Raw genomic sequence first — 16,062 nt, 5'->3', positions numbered from 1 at the left:
GCGTACGCTATGCGTGCCATGAATAATGGATGCCATTTCGGAGTCGGCGCCACTTGGCACTCATTGTTTCCACCGAGCCGACCCAAGTGCTCAGCAAGCGGAAGCCTTCGTTCAGCGCGTGAATGTGTACGGAACACAATGCATGAGCACCTGCTGCTGATACAGCTCGGCCACTGGTTGGCCATTGTGAGGGACGCGAGGTCGGTTGTTACACTACACGTTTGCGGAGTAATGTTATGATAGCGCAGCTGCCCGAGATGTAGTGCGTCAACAGCGGACAGCTCTTCCGTACCTCGACGTTGTGCCTGATTGTCGAGCGACCGAGGGCCTACAGGTGGAACTGTTTGGCTGCGGGAACACAATAGCGAACAGGGTGGCAGACGAGTGGCTGCTTTCCCGTGTTTTGGCCGGTGTATGTTTAAATTGTACCACTTAATCGCAGCAGTATAAGTAGTAGAGCGACTGCTCCGGTGAAGCGGTGGTCCCGGGCTCGAACCCCGGACCAGGACGAATTTTTCTTTAACTACGAAGTTTCTGGGAAAGCTAGCTTTCCTCTGTAGCCGTATGGCTGCGGTCGGGAGGATGTCAATGAGTAATTACTCCCTTATTACAAATCTACTCCACCTTGGGGGATTCCCCTAAACATTTGACCAGTATAAAATACTCCAATATATAAAGCTGTTCCTGCAACGAAGCGACCGGGGACTGCTCAACTGGCTCGTTGAAACCATCCGCCTTTTGTAAGGTCAAGTATGCAACATACGTCGAACATTTCCACAGCTGCTTCTAGAACGGAGTCAGCGCAAGTCTAGGCCTGCGCGCGACACCTGTTGCCGTGCGTTGACCCGTAGTCTCTAAAGACAGCTGTGGAATCAGCTGTTAGGACAAGCATGTTTGTGGTCCTATATATACAGGGTGTCTCACCTAAGGTTTTCTGTAATTTTTAAAAATAGGCTTTTTGAGGTAGAAGAGCACTTTTTTCGGCGTAGCATTTTAATCGGTGCAGTACACCGGAATACAGCTAAGATGTGCTAAATAGCAGGGTAGTTAACTATAATATTGCGCAGTTAACTTTTTAAATGTTACTGCTAGGCTCCTTAATTACTGAGAGGCGTGTTGCCCACCGTAAGTAATATCCATATCAGTTTTTAGAAATTTGAAAATTCGGCTGCCGTCAGCGCTGTGGCCAACAAATTATGGTTACATCGCGCCAAAATACATGCATTTTCGAGAAGCTTGCGGGCAAAACCACCTCTCCAGTGCACGCAACTCGTGGAAGTAGACAAAATTTGTTGGGTCATAGCGCCGAGGGTAACAGCGTTTTTGAGATTCTGAAAACTGATATCGTATTACTTACCATGGGCTACACGTCTCTAAATATTTAAGGAGCCTAACAGTAATAGTTAAACAGTTAACCAGCCTGCTATTTAGCACGTCTTAGCTGTACTCCGATGTACTGCACCACTGACATTGCTATGCCAAAAAAGCGGTCTTCTAGCTCAAAAAGCCTATTTAAAAAATTGCAGACAGCCTTAGGTGAAGCACCCTGTATAGGAAATGGCCGGCAAAGTACTGCAGCGCGTATACATACATTATACACCTTTTCTGTTTCTTGAGATTTGTCTTTCACTTCTTTATTAGGCTAATTAACTGCAACGCGTTCGTATTCTACGGAAGAATAATAAAAAGGGACTTAAACCAGCATCTGCTGTCAAGTATGGTTTAATTTGCTTTTGTCCGTTTGCTAAACTGTCAAGGACTAGTGGTTAAAAACTTCCGTGTACAAACCACCTGACGTGTTTTTCTGTGTCTAAAACTAGTTACCCCCGCACGCGCGCACGTCGCGATGAGAGAGAGAACGTTTATGCCGTAGTGTCGTACAGGTAAGAGCAGTTTAATGCCAGCATGCCTTTCGCAAGCGCTAAGGCGCTAAGTGCTGTTCATGCCATTGCCCACCCACTGTGGCTGGGAAGCTAATTCTCTGCTAGTTTTTTTTTTCCCCAGGTGCTCTAATAATGACGAAACTTCAGCACGACTATACCTTCATTTTTATAGAACAGGGAAACTTGACCGTTGTCTCAAGAAACGCTGATTCCTAAGCGACTGTGTCTGTGTGTGTGTGTATATATATATATATATATATATATATAATACATACATACATACATACATACATACATACATACATACATACATACATACATACGTGGGAGCTTATCTCCGAAGACGACACGTCCAAACTTGGCAAAAGTGCTGTTTTGGCGGATGAACTTCTTAAAACACCTTTATAAAAGTCCAATTTATAATTCGATACTTTTCTCCCCTTTGACAGCCCCACGGTCCGTTGTAAACAAAAAGAAAAAAGAACAAAAACAAATCTAGAAGTACATCCGAGGTCGAGAATTTGGTAGCGCGGAGAAGGCCGATGGACTAGAACTTACACTGTAGTCACCAATAACACGAAAACGAAACTGATCACTAAACGTGGGCAAGCTTGGAAGATAGAGGGCGAGCCGCGAAAATTGTAAAAGATCGCTTCGCATCATCCACGTCTAAACTCGGTAAAGCCTTTTCCAAGTTCTTTCACGGCCTTGCCTGACAGTGCTCAATCGCCTAACCATTCGAGTTGCGGTACTCCAGCCAGACCCATCGTTCCAAAATCCAGCTTGCTCACTGATGCGAAATTTAGATGGCCGCAGATTATCGTGCCACTTACATCGACAAGATGAACTGTTCACAGCTGCAAAATGAATTGCAGGGCGCTGACGCTGTATTAACAGGTGGCACTGCGTCCTCTACTCACTCGCCAATCACCGGAAATCGATCGAAGGAGTCGCTTGAAGTTTGAGTTATCGTTTCGTAACTGACCTGATAGAATAACTCTTATGAGAGTCCGATGTCACTTATGCACTGTACCTTAAATGCATTCGTTACTTCATCATAAATTTAAAGAGAAGAGAAAACAGCGACAGAACTGGCGTGATTGTTTTTCTCCCAGTGTATTAAGTTTCTTCGAAACGTTCATGCAGGAAAAAAATGCTCCGCTTATGTTCGCCGAATGTATCTTGTAATGAAGGCTGGATTGTCGTTATAGGTGCGGTTCGCTGGGCCTGCGGTAGGGGATCACCGCCGGAGTGCCGGTAGAGGGATTACCGTAGGCAGAACACGGGTAGCAGCTGAAGAAAGTGGCTGACTGCATTTACACTTATAGGCATTATTACTCAAGTGGACGACAGAAGTGGCGTCTCTCCTCTGGCTTCTTGTTCACTCTCTTCGACGATTACGTTGTCGCTCTGTGGTTGCGGCGTCCCCCTCGCAACTGAGTCTTTCGCCTCCACAGTCTGTCACCAGTAGCTCGCAGCAGGCGCCAGAGTCTCCGTTCTAGAACGTCGTCCGGGTCAGCCGATTCCGGGAAGGCCCTCTTTGAAACTGGCCACACTCACAGTTCTGTCCTGCTCGCCGAGATCGTTCCCCCCCCCCCCCCCCCCCTAACTTGAAGTCGCACTCCAAGGAAAGGGGGGGGGGGGGGGGGAGGTGCCGCCGGAACAAATCACAAACGCGTGGCTGTAGATTGCTGTATAATCAGCTATGATAAGCGCACGCGCACATGAAACACCAAGGAGGATCGCTAGACGTATATATTGTTTTTTGGGAATTGTGCGCATGCAGCGAATGTTGCGAGGAACTACGGAAAAGATTTATTTTTCTTTCCAACGCTTCCTCTCATGCCAACTACACCTAGCGAGCAGCTGAGCACCTTTAGAGATTGTTCAGAGCCGAAGCGTTCCTGGAAACTTTTATCCTAAAGCAAGTAGCTGCCTCTCTAAAGCCTGCTCGAGCTTGTACGTTTAACACGTGCTATGCCTAGGGAATGTGAAGGATACCCTTGGGCTATTCCATCGGTTATGTACGGTCACGACCTGTCTGCACTACGATGGGATGTTTTAGTCGCCACATAAGGCCCATCTCCATGGACACATCCGAGACGCAAGAGCACAACGCCTACGCGCCCCGCGCCGCGACCAGTGCCAGAAAACATACGCAACTCGATGGCCTGTCGCCTCCTGTCTCTGGCACTCGCGCTCAGCTCAGCTCAGCGAAGAAAACGGCGCGAAGGGCCGTACCGGATGCCGAGAGAACTGCGTTCTCTGATTGGTTACACCGACCGCAAACCAGCGAGCCACTTCCGGCGCGAGCGCGGCGCGAATATCTGACAAGGGCAGATATTTGCCAAGCGCCAGCGCGAGCTCTCGTCTGCGCCTCGCGCGTGCGCAGACCGGCTCCGGCGTACGCTGGTACGCGTAGGCGCTGCGCTCGTGCGCCTCGGATGGGCCCATGGAGATGGGCCTTGCTCAACTCATCAATCAAACGCATAGACGCAAGTTTACCCACGAGAAGCTTTCTTCACTGCATCTATTGTTTGCGTGCGGTGAAGCTAACCCAAATGGGCGTAGGGGGATTTTTTTTTAGGACACAAGGTCTATTCAACTCGCCGGCATTAGTGGAGCAGGTCGTGGCACACTAGTGCCGGCTGCATTTTTTCGAGCACAGTGACTGTGGCACTGTCTGCCCTACGAGCGCCGCGATAGCGAATACTGTGAGCGCGAGCGGCGCGGGGTGAATAACCTCGTGTGACACGAGAGGCCACCAAACGCAGATGTCGGACACCGCGTCAGCGATACGAATGATTCGCTGTGAGCATCAAGACTGCAGATTCGAGTAGAGTTAGGCGCATTAAATGTGAACATACCGACCTTCTGTCGTCGTCGGAGGGGCGCTTAAAAGAAGCAGAAAAGGAAGTGGACAAACTCGAAAGTTGGTCGAGGGTTAGTGAAGTTGGAAGTTAGCTAACGTGTTTTCTTCTTTGAGTCTGTATCTTCGGTTTGTGCTCTCAATCTTGTTCATTAAATAATGAGCGAACACAGCAACGTGTATCGCTCAGCTTGGGAAGAGATTGTTTTTTTTTCTTCCCTTCTTTCGTGCGTTACGGCGATTTCTCTGGAGTGTCGCGTTGTGTAAATAGAAATTTTATATTGGCGAACAGTTGAGTGATGACCCGATGTATTTTCCTTCTGTGCCGGTACTACTGGCAGGACAACTGCAAAGAGGCAGCTGTATATCACGTTGCTGGCTCTGAATACCACTGCAGCAGTCTGCGCAGACCTTTTTCATGTTCAGCAAGTGCCCAGTCTGTTCATGTGCTCAATATTAAAGGGACACTGTGGATAACTTCATACAAACTTTGTTCTTATAAGAATAGATTATACGACTCTCTCTGGTCATGTTATTTTGCTCGGCAGCAAAAGACGCATTTATTGCTAAAAAAAATAGATTTAAAATGGAATACCGCGTTTTCCGCCACTCGGTTTAAGCTTTGGACGTCAAGTCCGAAAAAGATTCCGTGATCACTGTTTTGAGCTGAATGGCGATGTAGTCTAACCTCAGGGATCCGCGCGAAAAAAAAAAATCCTCTTGACGTCACCGCTTTTTAATTTCGAAAACGCGCGGTGGGGGCGATACCTGTATTAGTTAGTTTTTTTTTTACCCTTTTCTAGGTTATCGAAGCTCCGTTTTCGCTGGGAGTAGTTTACGATTAGACCGTGGTAATCTGTCGACACTAAGCGAACTTCTGTTTTGTCCTCAGTGACACTTTTTACACTACTGCTAACACTTTTCGATAGGGCTATCCCTCAAGAGAAAAGTATACAACAGGTGTGTCTTACCGGTACTTACCTATGGGGCAGAAACGTGGAGGCTAACAAAGAGGGTTCAGCTTAAGTTAAGGACAACGCAGCGAGCTATGGAAAGAAAAATGATAGGTGTAACGTTAAGAGATCGGAAGCGGGCGGAGTGGGTGAGAGAACAAACGCGCGTTAATGATATCCTAGTTGAAATCAAGAGGAAGAAGTGGGCTTGGGCAAGGCATGTAATGCGAAGGAAAGATAACCGCTGGTCCTTAAGAGTAACTGAGTGGATTCCAAGAGAAGGCATGCGTAGCAGGGGGCGGCAGAAAATTAGGTGGGCGGATGAGATTAAGAAATTTGCGGGAATATGGTGGCCGCGGCTGGCGAAGGACAGGGTTAATTGGAGAGACATGGGAGAGGCCTTTGCCCTGCAGTGGGCGTAGTCAGGCTGATGATGATGATGATCGTGATGTCGTCATGAAGCCTTGCCTTTCGGCGCAACCTTGCCTGTTCTCGAGGTTGAAACAGTCCGGACGCCTGAACGCGAACACTTCGAACAACTGATTGGCCTGTCGTCGTTCTCCTCGCAGTTCAACTTCCTCTTCTGCCAAATTGCGTTCCTGCTCTTCTCGTTCCCCTACCGGCTGCTGCTGCACCCGTCGCGGGTGTCGCCGACGACGAGGCATGCGGTGGCGCTCTCCGTCGGCTTGGTCTTCGGCTTCTTCTGCTTCGGATAGTAAGTGGCGACTCACTACTACTACTACTGCTACTACTAGTTACTAACACATGTCATTACCAGGAATTCAGGAAATAGCCCATCCAGTGCCACTAAGCCTAGCGGCCTAGAGCGATTCATTTGCAGCCACTCCGTCATTGTATTTCCTTATCACGTCACGGGCAGTGTCCTATTTTTGAATGCTCAAATCCATGCGCCACTTGGTGGCAGCCTGGGGAACTAGAAGCGCTTGTCCCGAATTTCTGGTAATGGTTTTCTGGGTGTGGAGAGGGCGTGACAGTGGTTATATACAGGGTACCCTAGCTAACTTTAGCCAGCGTTTTAAAATTATACCTAGTCACTCTAAAACAACGCGAGCGAATGTATGTCGTTGGCTGTTGTATGGAGCAAGTCACACTGTTTTTTTTGTATTCTGATTAATTGCATAATTAGGCGAGATTAATTAACCAACTTCGCCGCCGCGGTGGCTCAGTGGTTATGGTGCTCGGCTGCTGACCACCCGAAAGACGCGGGTTTGATCCCGGCCGCGGTGGTTGAATTTCTTTGGAGGAGAAATTCTAGAGGCCCGTATACTGTACGATGGCAGTGCACGTAAAAGAATCCCAGGTGGACGAAATTTCCGGAGCCCTCCACTACGGCATCTCTCATAGCCTTAGTCGCTTTGGGACGTTAAACCCCATAAACCAAACCAATTAACCAACTTCGCAAGCAACGAAGTTTGCCGAAAAAATCCAATGAGAAAGTTGTAGAACGGTCCGCAAAACGTCCCATTGAACAGCTTCCAACTTTTCATTTGTTACGTATTATTTTTTTTCCGCTCACTGCAGATGTCCGCGAAATACAAAAAAAAAAAAAATACCACGTGCCATGTCCGCTTGCGCGCCGCGATTGCAGTGCTCTCAAACATTGCGCGTGCAAACGAACAAATCATTTAGTCGGGTGTGCCGCTTAAAAGGTGACAGGGCAGGTGCGCAGTAGCTGGCTGTGCGATTTACGCCAGCCCAAGCGAATAAGGGCTGCGTTTGCGTGTCAGTATCTTAAACCGCCGCAAGGCAAGCATACCGCTGGCGTGAATCACACAGCCAGTGCCTACGTCGCTGCCTTGTCGCCTTTTAAGCCGCAGCACATGGCTAAATGATCTGTTCGTTTGCACACGGAACGTTTGAGAGCGCTGCAATCGCTGCTCGCAAGCGTACGTGTCACGTGCTATTTCTTTGTATTTCGCGGGCATCTGCGGTGATTGGTTTATTTGTTTATTGGGGCTTAACGTCCCGAAGCAACTTAGGCTATGAGGGACGCCGTAGTGAAGGGCTCCGGAAATTTCGACCAGCTGGGGTTCTTTAACTTGCACTGACATAGCACAGCACACGGGCCTCTAGAATTTCGCCTCCATCGAAATTCAGCCGCCGCGGCCGGGATCGAACCCGCGTCTTTCGTGTCAGCAGCCGAGCGCTGTAACCACTGAGCCACCGCGGCGGGGCTCATCTGCTGTGAGTGGAAAAAAAAATGGCTGAGGCTTAACTTGGTTAACCCTGGTCAGATGCGAAGCATATTGATGGCTAGGCTTGGTAATACATGGCTTTCCTTGGTTGAATACTTGGTCATTTTAATACAACCACTAGAAGCCTTCGTCGTGGGGGAAGACAACGGCATGGCTACAGCGGAACGCCGACTAACCCCGAGACGCGCGTTGGGTGGGCGCCTGGATTGCCACGGAAGCCGCGTCCGCCTGCCCGGTGGAGCGAGCGTTTCACCTACACCGAGTGTGAACACGCGTTCGAAATGCGCGGGAATGCCGCTCGAGGACATTCCGGCGTCTGTGCGATGGCATCGTTCTCCCTCTCCCAGCGCGTGACGGCGATCTGTCGTGACGTCATGTGGCACGTGGTATGTCACGTGGTGTGTCGTCACTGTACCACGTGGTCTGCATGGCGTGCAACCACAGCGACGGCGCGAGGTGCACCCTCATCTTCCTCTGTCGTGACGTCATGTGTCACGTGGATGTGCACGGCGCGTAACCACGGCGAAGGGCTGTAGTGTACCTCTAGTAATATGCTTCGCATAAAAACTGATACATAATACATGGAAAGCTAGAAACTGTTGAATCGGACGTTTTGCGGAGCGTTCTACAACTTTCTCATTGGAATTTTTCGCTTAACTTCGTCGCTTGCGAGGTTGGTTAATTTACCTCGAGTGATTATGCAGTTAAGCAGGATACAAGAAATCGCGTTACTTGCTCCATAGAATAGCCAGCGACATGCATTTGGTCGCGTCGCCTTAGAGAGTGCCTCGGCACATTTTTAAACCATGGCTAAAGTTGGCAGCGACACCCTGTATACTGATGCCACCACTCACTGTCCGGCATCACACGTTCGAGGGGGAAATTATTCTAGATTTTTTTTTTACCTCATCCCTGGCTGTAATTTCGCTTGGACTGGCTTTAGCGTGTAGCGCCTGAACGCAATTAAGCGGTTGAAACACTGCGCGGCACTCGTTGGCCAACATGGGTTCTTGCACTCGAAAATTAAGCCATGTAGAAAGCTTCTCAGCCCCCCTCACTTACAAAAAAAAGTTTTAGACAGTCTATAGACTTCTATCTATAAAGTCTATAGACTCTCATAGACAAACCTTAGAGGACAGTCTATAGGCAATACAAGTGCCATAGACAGTCTATGACAATCTGTAGATTTATGGCCATACACTTTCAGTAGACTACTGTCTATAGACAATCTGTAGACTATGAATAGACAAAAAGAAATATCTATAGTAAGTCAATAGAGTCAATAAGAAGGCTATAGACTGTCTATAGATCATTTTTATAAGCGCTCCCCCCTTACTTTTTTGTCAGAGATAGAAATTTGATATCGAATGTGTTCAGTTTGGCTCTCCAGGTTTTGCAGGAGTGCAGGTGTTGAATGGAAGAGACGGGATAGAAGCTTATTGTTTATTTACTTTTTTTAAGTTCCAAGCTGTCTAGACACTGTCGGACAGTACGGTGGAGTTGCAAAAACATTTTAAAAATAAATAAAAAATGACGCTTGAAATGCATCGGCGTCTGCCAATGAAGCGACTGTAAAACTTTGTGCGGTGTTCCCGGTCGTTCGTTGTCGCAACGGGTGGCTGCGCTGTCCGATGCGCACTCAGCGCATCACGCGCCTCTAACTGAGCTGTTTTCGTAACAAAAATAAACTCCGAAAACAAAAACAAAACGTTCCGCTCCCTCCCAGTGGATAAAGAATCTACAGGTACAGCTCTGTCGCGCCGCACGTTTCGAGCTTCCCCTTGTGAAACCACTCCCTTGCTTTCCTGAGATCCTTGCTCATAGCAGGTGCGAAACTCCGCATTGAAACCTATGGCTACGGCCACTTCGCGAAGCATTGCAGTTGAAAGTGCCAGCTGGGAGCGGCAAATAAAAATGAATTACCCAGTATATAGCCCAGGCAGCCTGCTCTTGGCATTCATTGCACGATCGCGGCGCCAGCGCCGATCATTTGTAAGCTCGGAACGAACCGATGAAGACTGCAATCTAAGGCACGTGGCACGAGAGGCTGAACGAGGAAATTCCCGTGCTCGCCCGGAGCGGATCTCAGTTCTTTCCCATTGCTTGCTGGTCGCTTCTGGCCTATAGCTACGTGAAACCAGTTTCTTTTTCTGTTCAGAGCGCGGTTATTGCGTCGGTCGGTGAGCTCCCGTCCTGAGTTCTGACCTTCGAAGGGTGCTTGGAAAGCTCTGTGAGCAATGCGGAGCAAGAAGCAACGAGTTTTTGATGGCACGTGCGAATTTATCTTTTGAATCTTGCTTTCGCCGGAGCACACTTTTGTACGCAGCTTAGGATACGTTGAAGCATTGCAGGAAAGTAAAAAAAAAAAAGTACGTATGTTCAGTTGGAAAGTCCGAGACGTGTAGCCACTGATGTCGGCTCCTTAAGGTCTTCCATAAAAAAAAAAAGAAATGGCTACGCTAGTCTACGCTGGGTAATTCGCGAAGCTCAGTCAGAGCCAGCATAAACTTCGTCTTTATTTTTATTTTAAATTTCGTCCCCTTTCACCGCTTCTTTCGCAGTGCAGTACGTATGTCCACCGATCGGAAGATTGTCACCGCGCCTTTTCTCACAACTGCTTGTAACCACACACAGACGCACTCATATTATTCGATAATTGTCTGACGGCGTCCTAGACAGCTTGTCCCATCCGATAACAGCGAAGCTGCTCTGTTTGCACTGGTTCGAATCGTGCGCGGGAAAATATTGTGGCAAGTTTTTTACTGCCGAAAGCCGTTCTGACGGAAAAGTTCGGAACTTTTCGGTTAAGTTCGCTGCGAATTTCGAGCGACGTTCGCCATGTATTTGCCGAGAATGGGAGCTAAAAGCATTTCGTGCTTAAAAACTTATTAGCCTGAAGCGTTCTGAAATGAATTGATTGTTTTAGCTTTTGGTCCAACTGCCGGTCTTTTATATGTAAGCTTTGTCGTTGCTGCGTGCCTCACGTTTTTTTTTTTTTTTTTTTGTACGCCGCCAGGATTATCGGTAACCATCTTGGAGCTTGTAGCCCGTACACAGTTTATTTTACTGCCTACAGGTGTCGCGACAGTAAACTAACCTCCGAGACTCCGTTGATTTCAAGGAAAGGAAGGGCGCGTAACTGGCTCCCTGGGTCAGTGGACACCTCAATCGCGCTTTGAGGTACGTGGCAGTGGTGTCCACCTGCAGAAAACCGTGTTTTCGCAGACATTTCGTGCTTAGCAATGCTAAACAGCCACTCTTTTTTTGAAGCCGAGTTCCTTCTTAGAAGTTTCCGCAGAGCGCAGTGTCAGCATATCATGCATACGCTTCGCACGTCATGCTGGTAAACAAATTTAATCAGGAACTGAATGCCCCCGCTCACCCGGAAGTGTTGTGACGGCGTCTGGCGCCACCGCAGCGGTCTGATGGTGTATGAAATTGCTCATAGCTGCGGCAGCGCAGATCGTTAGCGATTGTCTCATTTGTGCAGATTTTCCTGTAAATGCGCGCTTTGTGACTGTTCTTTCCTATCCTTACTTTCAGCCAAATTCTTCACCTCGTTGTCCAAGCCACCCTTGTTTACATAATAATCCTTTTTGCAAGCCCAGAAAGTATGCACAAGTAAGTGAAACAACCTGTTCGCTCCCTCGTTCGCGCGCGTGCCTTGATAGTGAGTTTTAACATGCCTTGAGCTAGCTGCACACGTGCTCTACGCTCATATGACCGGAAGTTAAAACATCCTACTATTCGCGTATGCGCGCACTGCTTGCGCACAGCTATGCAGGATGTTTCACCTAAGACTTTACACAATCTTGAAAAGTAGGCTTTCTAACTTGTTCGGCTTGGCATTGTCAGTGGTGTAGTAAATCGGAATACAGCTAAGACATGCTAACAGCAGGCTGGTTAAGTAATACTGACGCACTCATATTTTAACTCATATTTTAACTCATATATAAGCTTTTTAACTATTACTGTTAGGCTCCTTAATTACTGACTGGAATATAACCCAGCGTCAACAATATCCATACCAGTTTTTAGGATTTCGAAAACGTGGTTACCCTCGGCGCTGTGGCCCAACAAATTTTGGCTATATCGCGCCAAAATACATACGCTTTCGAAAAGCTTGCAGGCAAAGCAATCGCTCCAGTGCACGTAACTCGTCGAAGTACCAACATATGTTGGGCCACACAGCCGAGGTTTACCGCGTTTTCTAAATTCTAAAAACGGACATGGATACTATATACGGTGGACTACACGCCTCTCAATAATTAAGGAGCCTAACGGCAATAGTTAAAGAAGTTAAGTATTCAATGTTAGTTAACCAGCCGGCTAGTTAGCACGTTTTAGCTCTATTCTGACGCACAACTGCTGACAATGCTATTACGAAAAAAAGCACTCTTATAACTCAAAAAGCTTACTTTTAAAAAATCGTGTAAATTCTTAGGCGAAATATTCTGCATAGCTCTTGACGGTAGCGAGAACGGCAGTGGTATGAGGTAGCGTTTTGGTTGAATTCTTTAATGTAGCATTACAGCGTAGCTTTGCCCTATACCGCTGCCACCAGCCGCCGACATCGAATATGCTTTGGGGGCGCTTACGGAAACGTTATGCTAAAACGATCTGTTAGGTGCCGCAGGGACTTGTATGGACAGCTGTGCCAGCTACGTCGCGTTTTAGTCCGAGTTAAAGCACAGAAGTCGCGTTGCCTGTGAGGCTGCAGTGACCCTCTTCCGTTTGTTTTGGTCAGGCGCCCAGGTTTAACCAGAAATTTACGGGGAGGATGCGCAGGACAGCGCTGAGAGAGCCATTCTGTCTCTGCTCGATTAGGTCGCGCCATCATCATCATCATTATTCTCAGTAAACTTAACCACATTGTATCGCCTTGCGTTTGGCGCAATATGGCCTTAGTTTCTGCTGCGCCATTACACCTCAGACACTCCTGCTTCTGCTTTAAGGCGTACTTGCGCGCTTAAGAGCATTACTCGCATGTGTCTCAGTAAAAATTGTTACAACAGAGGATTTGCGTTTATGTTTAATTGGTCTTTGCTTGCCAAAGAAACGCAGTGAACCTTGAGACACGTCTTAATGGGGTCTCTCCTTGTGACGTGAACCGAAACGTCATGAAACGGGAGTCAAAGTGCTTATACAGTCGAGCCTTAAGGGGAGGGGGGTGGAGGAATGAACCCGTCAACAGAACGCCTCGCTGCGCCACCGTGCTTACTGCAACCTCTACCAGAGACTGTGTTCTGAAGGAGTCTATTCGGAACTTCGGCATTCGCTGGTGTGGGTAGGCGTGGCTATATATGCTTGTGTCCGTCGTCCCTGTTTTCCCATTTCTTTTTCTTTTTTTATCCTCCCACTTCCCCGACCCATCCTCCCCCAGGATAGCGCTGGTGGTCGGCATGGCCTACCTGTCGGCCATCCACATCATGCGCCAGATCTACGACTACGGGGGATACCACTTGGACGTGACCGGGTAAAGTGTGGCCCGCACCCTGCATACTCTCGCTTTATAGCGCCATCTACGAGCGCAGCCGCGCGACGCGGCGCATTCGACGTTATTGGTGGCTTCACGATCCAGTAAAATTGATACAATAGGCCTTTCATTATAGTGCACAGCCTTTATTTATGGTTTATGGCATGAGGGACGCCGTAGTAAAGGGCTCCAGAAATTTCGCGCGATGCGGCGCATTCGACGTTATTGGTGGCGTCACGATCCAGTAAAACTGATACAATAGGCCTTTCATTATAGTGCATTGCCTTTGTTTATGGTTTATGCTATGAGGGGCGCCGTAGTGAAGGGCTCCGGAAATTTCGATCCCCGGGGGTTCTTTAACGCGCACTGACATCGCACAGTACACGGGCCTCGAGAATTTCGCCTCCACCGAAATCCGACTGCCGCGGCCGGGATCGAACCCGCGTCTTCGGATCAGCAGCCGAGCGCCATGAATACTGAGCCCCACTGCGGCGTATTGCCTTTGTATTCGTGTCTTAGGAACTATGCGAGGACGAATAAATACTCTCATTCTTTGTTCATCGCGATGTGGGTCGTGAAGCGAAATAAGCATAATCAACAAGAATAACCTGCCGAGTTCAATTACGCAATTTTTTCGGCGTGTTGTATCAGGTTTATATAACTGGAGATGCACACTTATGAAACGAAGTGTACGGGAGGGCTGCGCTGTGGCGAAGGAAGATAGCTTCGTGCCAGTTAGATCGTATATTGAGTTATAAATATACGGTATCGTTACCTGAGCCGTACGTTGTACTGGAACGAGGTCATTGCTTTCATTGATTTATTGTTTGAAGTTACGTCCCATCTTGGCGGCTTATTGAGCGGGTGTAAACAAGGGGCTCTTGGTAACATCCTTGGTAGAGAGGCTGTTTGGTGATAAAAAAATATTTAAATACTAGCGGGTATGAACATTACGCGGAATCTGGAGCTGAACGGGAGAGATCACTGTGCGATCGATTTTTGTGGCCTTTTTAATAGCAGAACTTCAAAACCTCAGAGTATAGTTGAAATATGCTCCTGTCTCATATATAGAGATGGAAATCTTTTTTCTTGTTACGGGTTGCCCCAGTATTTTGTAATGGGAGCATAGTAGTGGGCGTAGAGGCTCACCCATAAAGACTGCGCCCCTATCGCCACGCAAGAAAAAGAAAAGAAAGGAAAATAATTTTTAGGCTAGACCGCGAACTCTGGATTTCAAATGTTGAAGTGTCGCGTCGCTGACACTGATCAGATTCATGAGCATCTCATGGTCTTCCGGATTTAATTTAACACTGCACACACACTTTTGCAGAGTCCCGGTTAGCGTCACTCAGTCTATGCTTGTTGCTGGAGTGCTGTGGAAAAGAAAATAGAGTTTTGATTGCGGTGAATGCATGTTTTCAATCTGTAGCTAGTGAGCGACCAACGCGGTATGCTTCAAGAGTACCTGTTGTTATTTCGGATATGCTAAAATAAACATTGGTAGTGGTTAGCGACGCTGCTGGCAGACAGCGGAAGCTATCGGCTTTCATCATGACCTTCATCATCCGGCGTGCACTATTAATTGCTAGTAATTAAAGAAAAGAGAGAGGGAGAAAGTGAGAACTACTGTGCAGTTATGTTGTTTCTGAAAAAAAAATGCGCTAACCATCAAGGAAATATTAATGGAGACAAGTTTAATGAAAAGAAGAGCAAAGAGGTCGGCCTGAAGGAACGCCACACACACACAAAAAAAATGTTTTAGGATGCGGGAGTGGGGGGGGGGGATAGTTTTACAGCTGGGCTCCACTTATGAACTTCGTAAATGAGGGCCAACCGTGCCGTTGTTTGACCTCTGTTGGCAAAAACCTTTCCGCCTCTGCGCTGTCATTTGTATTTCACTGCCTGCACTAGATCTATCCACGACGGTGAGCCGCGACGTCTCACTGTAGCTGCTGTCTCACTGACTGCAGCCGAGAAGCATGCAGGGCACACATATCCGGGAACGTTTACGCAGCTGCTGTAGCGGTGCCGTCTCAGTGTCTGGCTACTGGAAATAGCCGGTAGCAATGCGGTTAGAGGAGACGATTTGACACGCGCGGCGTATGCAGTACGCTGTGTTTCTCGAATGTACAGTCTTTTTTTCAAAAGTAACCAGGCTGCACGGTTTTTTTCTCAGTCGTGTATTGAAGTTATTATACCAGCCCTCAAGCTCTAAATATCTGTATGGTAAGGAGAACCCCTGTCCTCACCTTCAAAGAACTTTTTGATCTTTAGGGAAGCCGTGAAGGTTCTACTATACGAATGAGAAGCAAACCATGCGACCTGGTTACTTTTGGCGAATACTGTACGTGTGGATAAACTGTATAGTGTAGTTTTGTATCTCTCTAGTCTGAGCCGGAATCTGAGAAAGCGTGTCGACGTTGTTGGTGGGCTAAGTCAAGAGTATGTGACTGAAACTGTCAGTTAGGCAAACTAAATAGTCCCCAACATTATATAACAGGCCATTTTTTTTTTAACGGCGTGCCGTGTAGCGGAAAGCAGTAAGGAGAAAAAACGAAAAAAAAAAACAAACGAGGATGACGTGGTCGCTAGATCTGGAATGAAATCTTGTTGTCGGCCTTTGTTTTTTTTTTTTTGTTTTAGCTGTGACGGTTGTTTGTGGATC

General features: G+C 47.7%; 1 protein-coding gene across 2 annotated transcripts in view; it reads left to right on the top strand.

Moving 5' to 3' along the window:
* The window catches only part of oys (lysophospholipid acyltransferase 6), a 65,077-nt gene that overhangs the window by 1,899 nt on the left and 47,116 nt on the right, over nt 1–16,062 (top strand). Inside the window, exons 2-4 of one of the 2 annotated variants that reach the window (XM_089565174.1) lie at nt 6,275–6,420; nt 11,465–11,542; nt 13,305–13,397. In XM_089565174.1, coding sequence (XP_089421300.1) covers nt 6,275–6,420; nt 11,465–11,542; nt 13,305–13,397 — 317 coding nt within the window. Of the gene's footprint in view, nt 1–6,274; nt 6,421–11,464; nt 11,543–13,304; nt 13,398–16,062 lie in introns of those variants that run through there. The other variant, XM_089565175.1, reaches the window with a different exon arrangement.

The sequence above is a fragment of the Amblyomma mixtum genome, chromosome 1, assembly GCF_055824585.1.
Source record: "Amblyomma mixtum isolate Tamu chromosome 1, ASM5582458v1, whole genome shotgun sequence".
Lineage (NCBI taxonomy): Eukaryota > Metazoa > Arthropoda > Arachnida > Ixodida > Ixodidae > Amblyomma > Amblyomma mixtum.
This window is presented reverse-complemented; position numbering and strand designations above follow the sequence as displayed.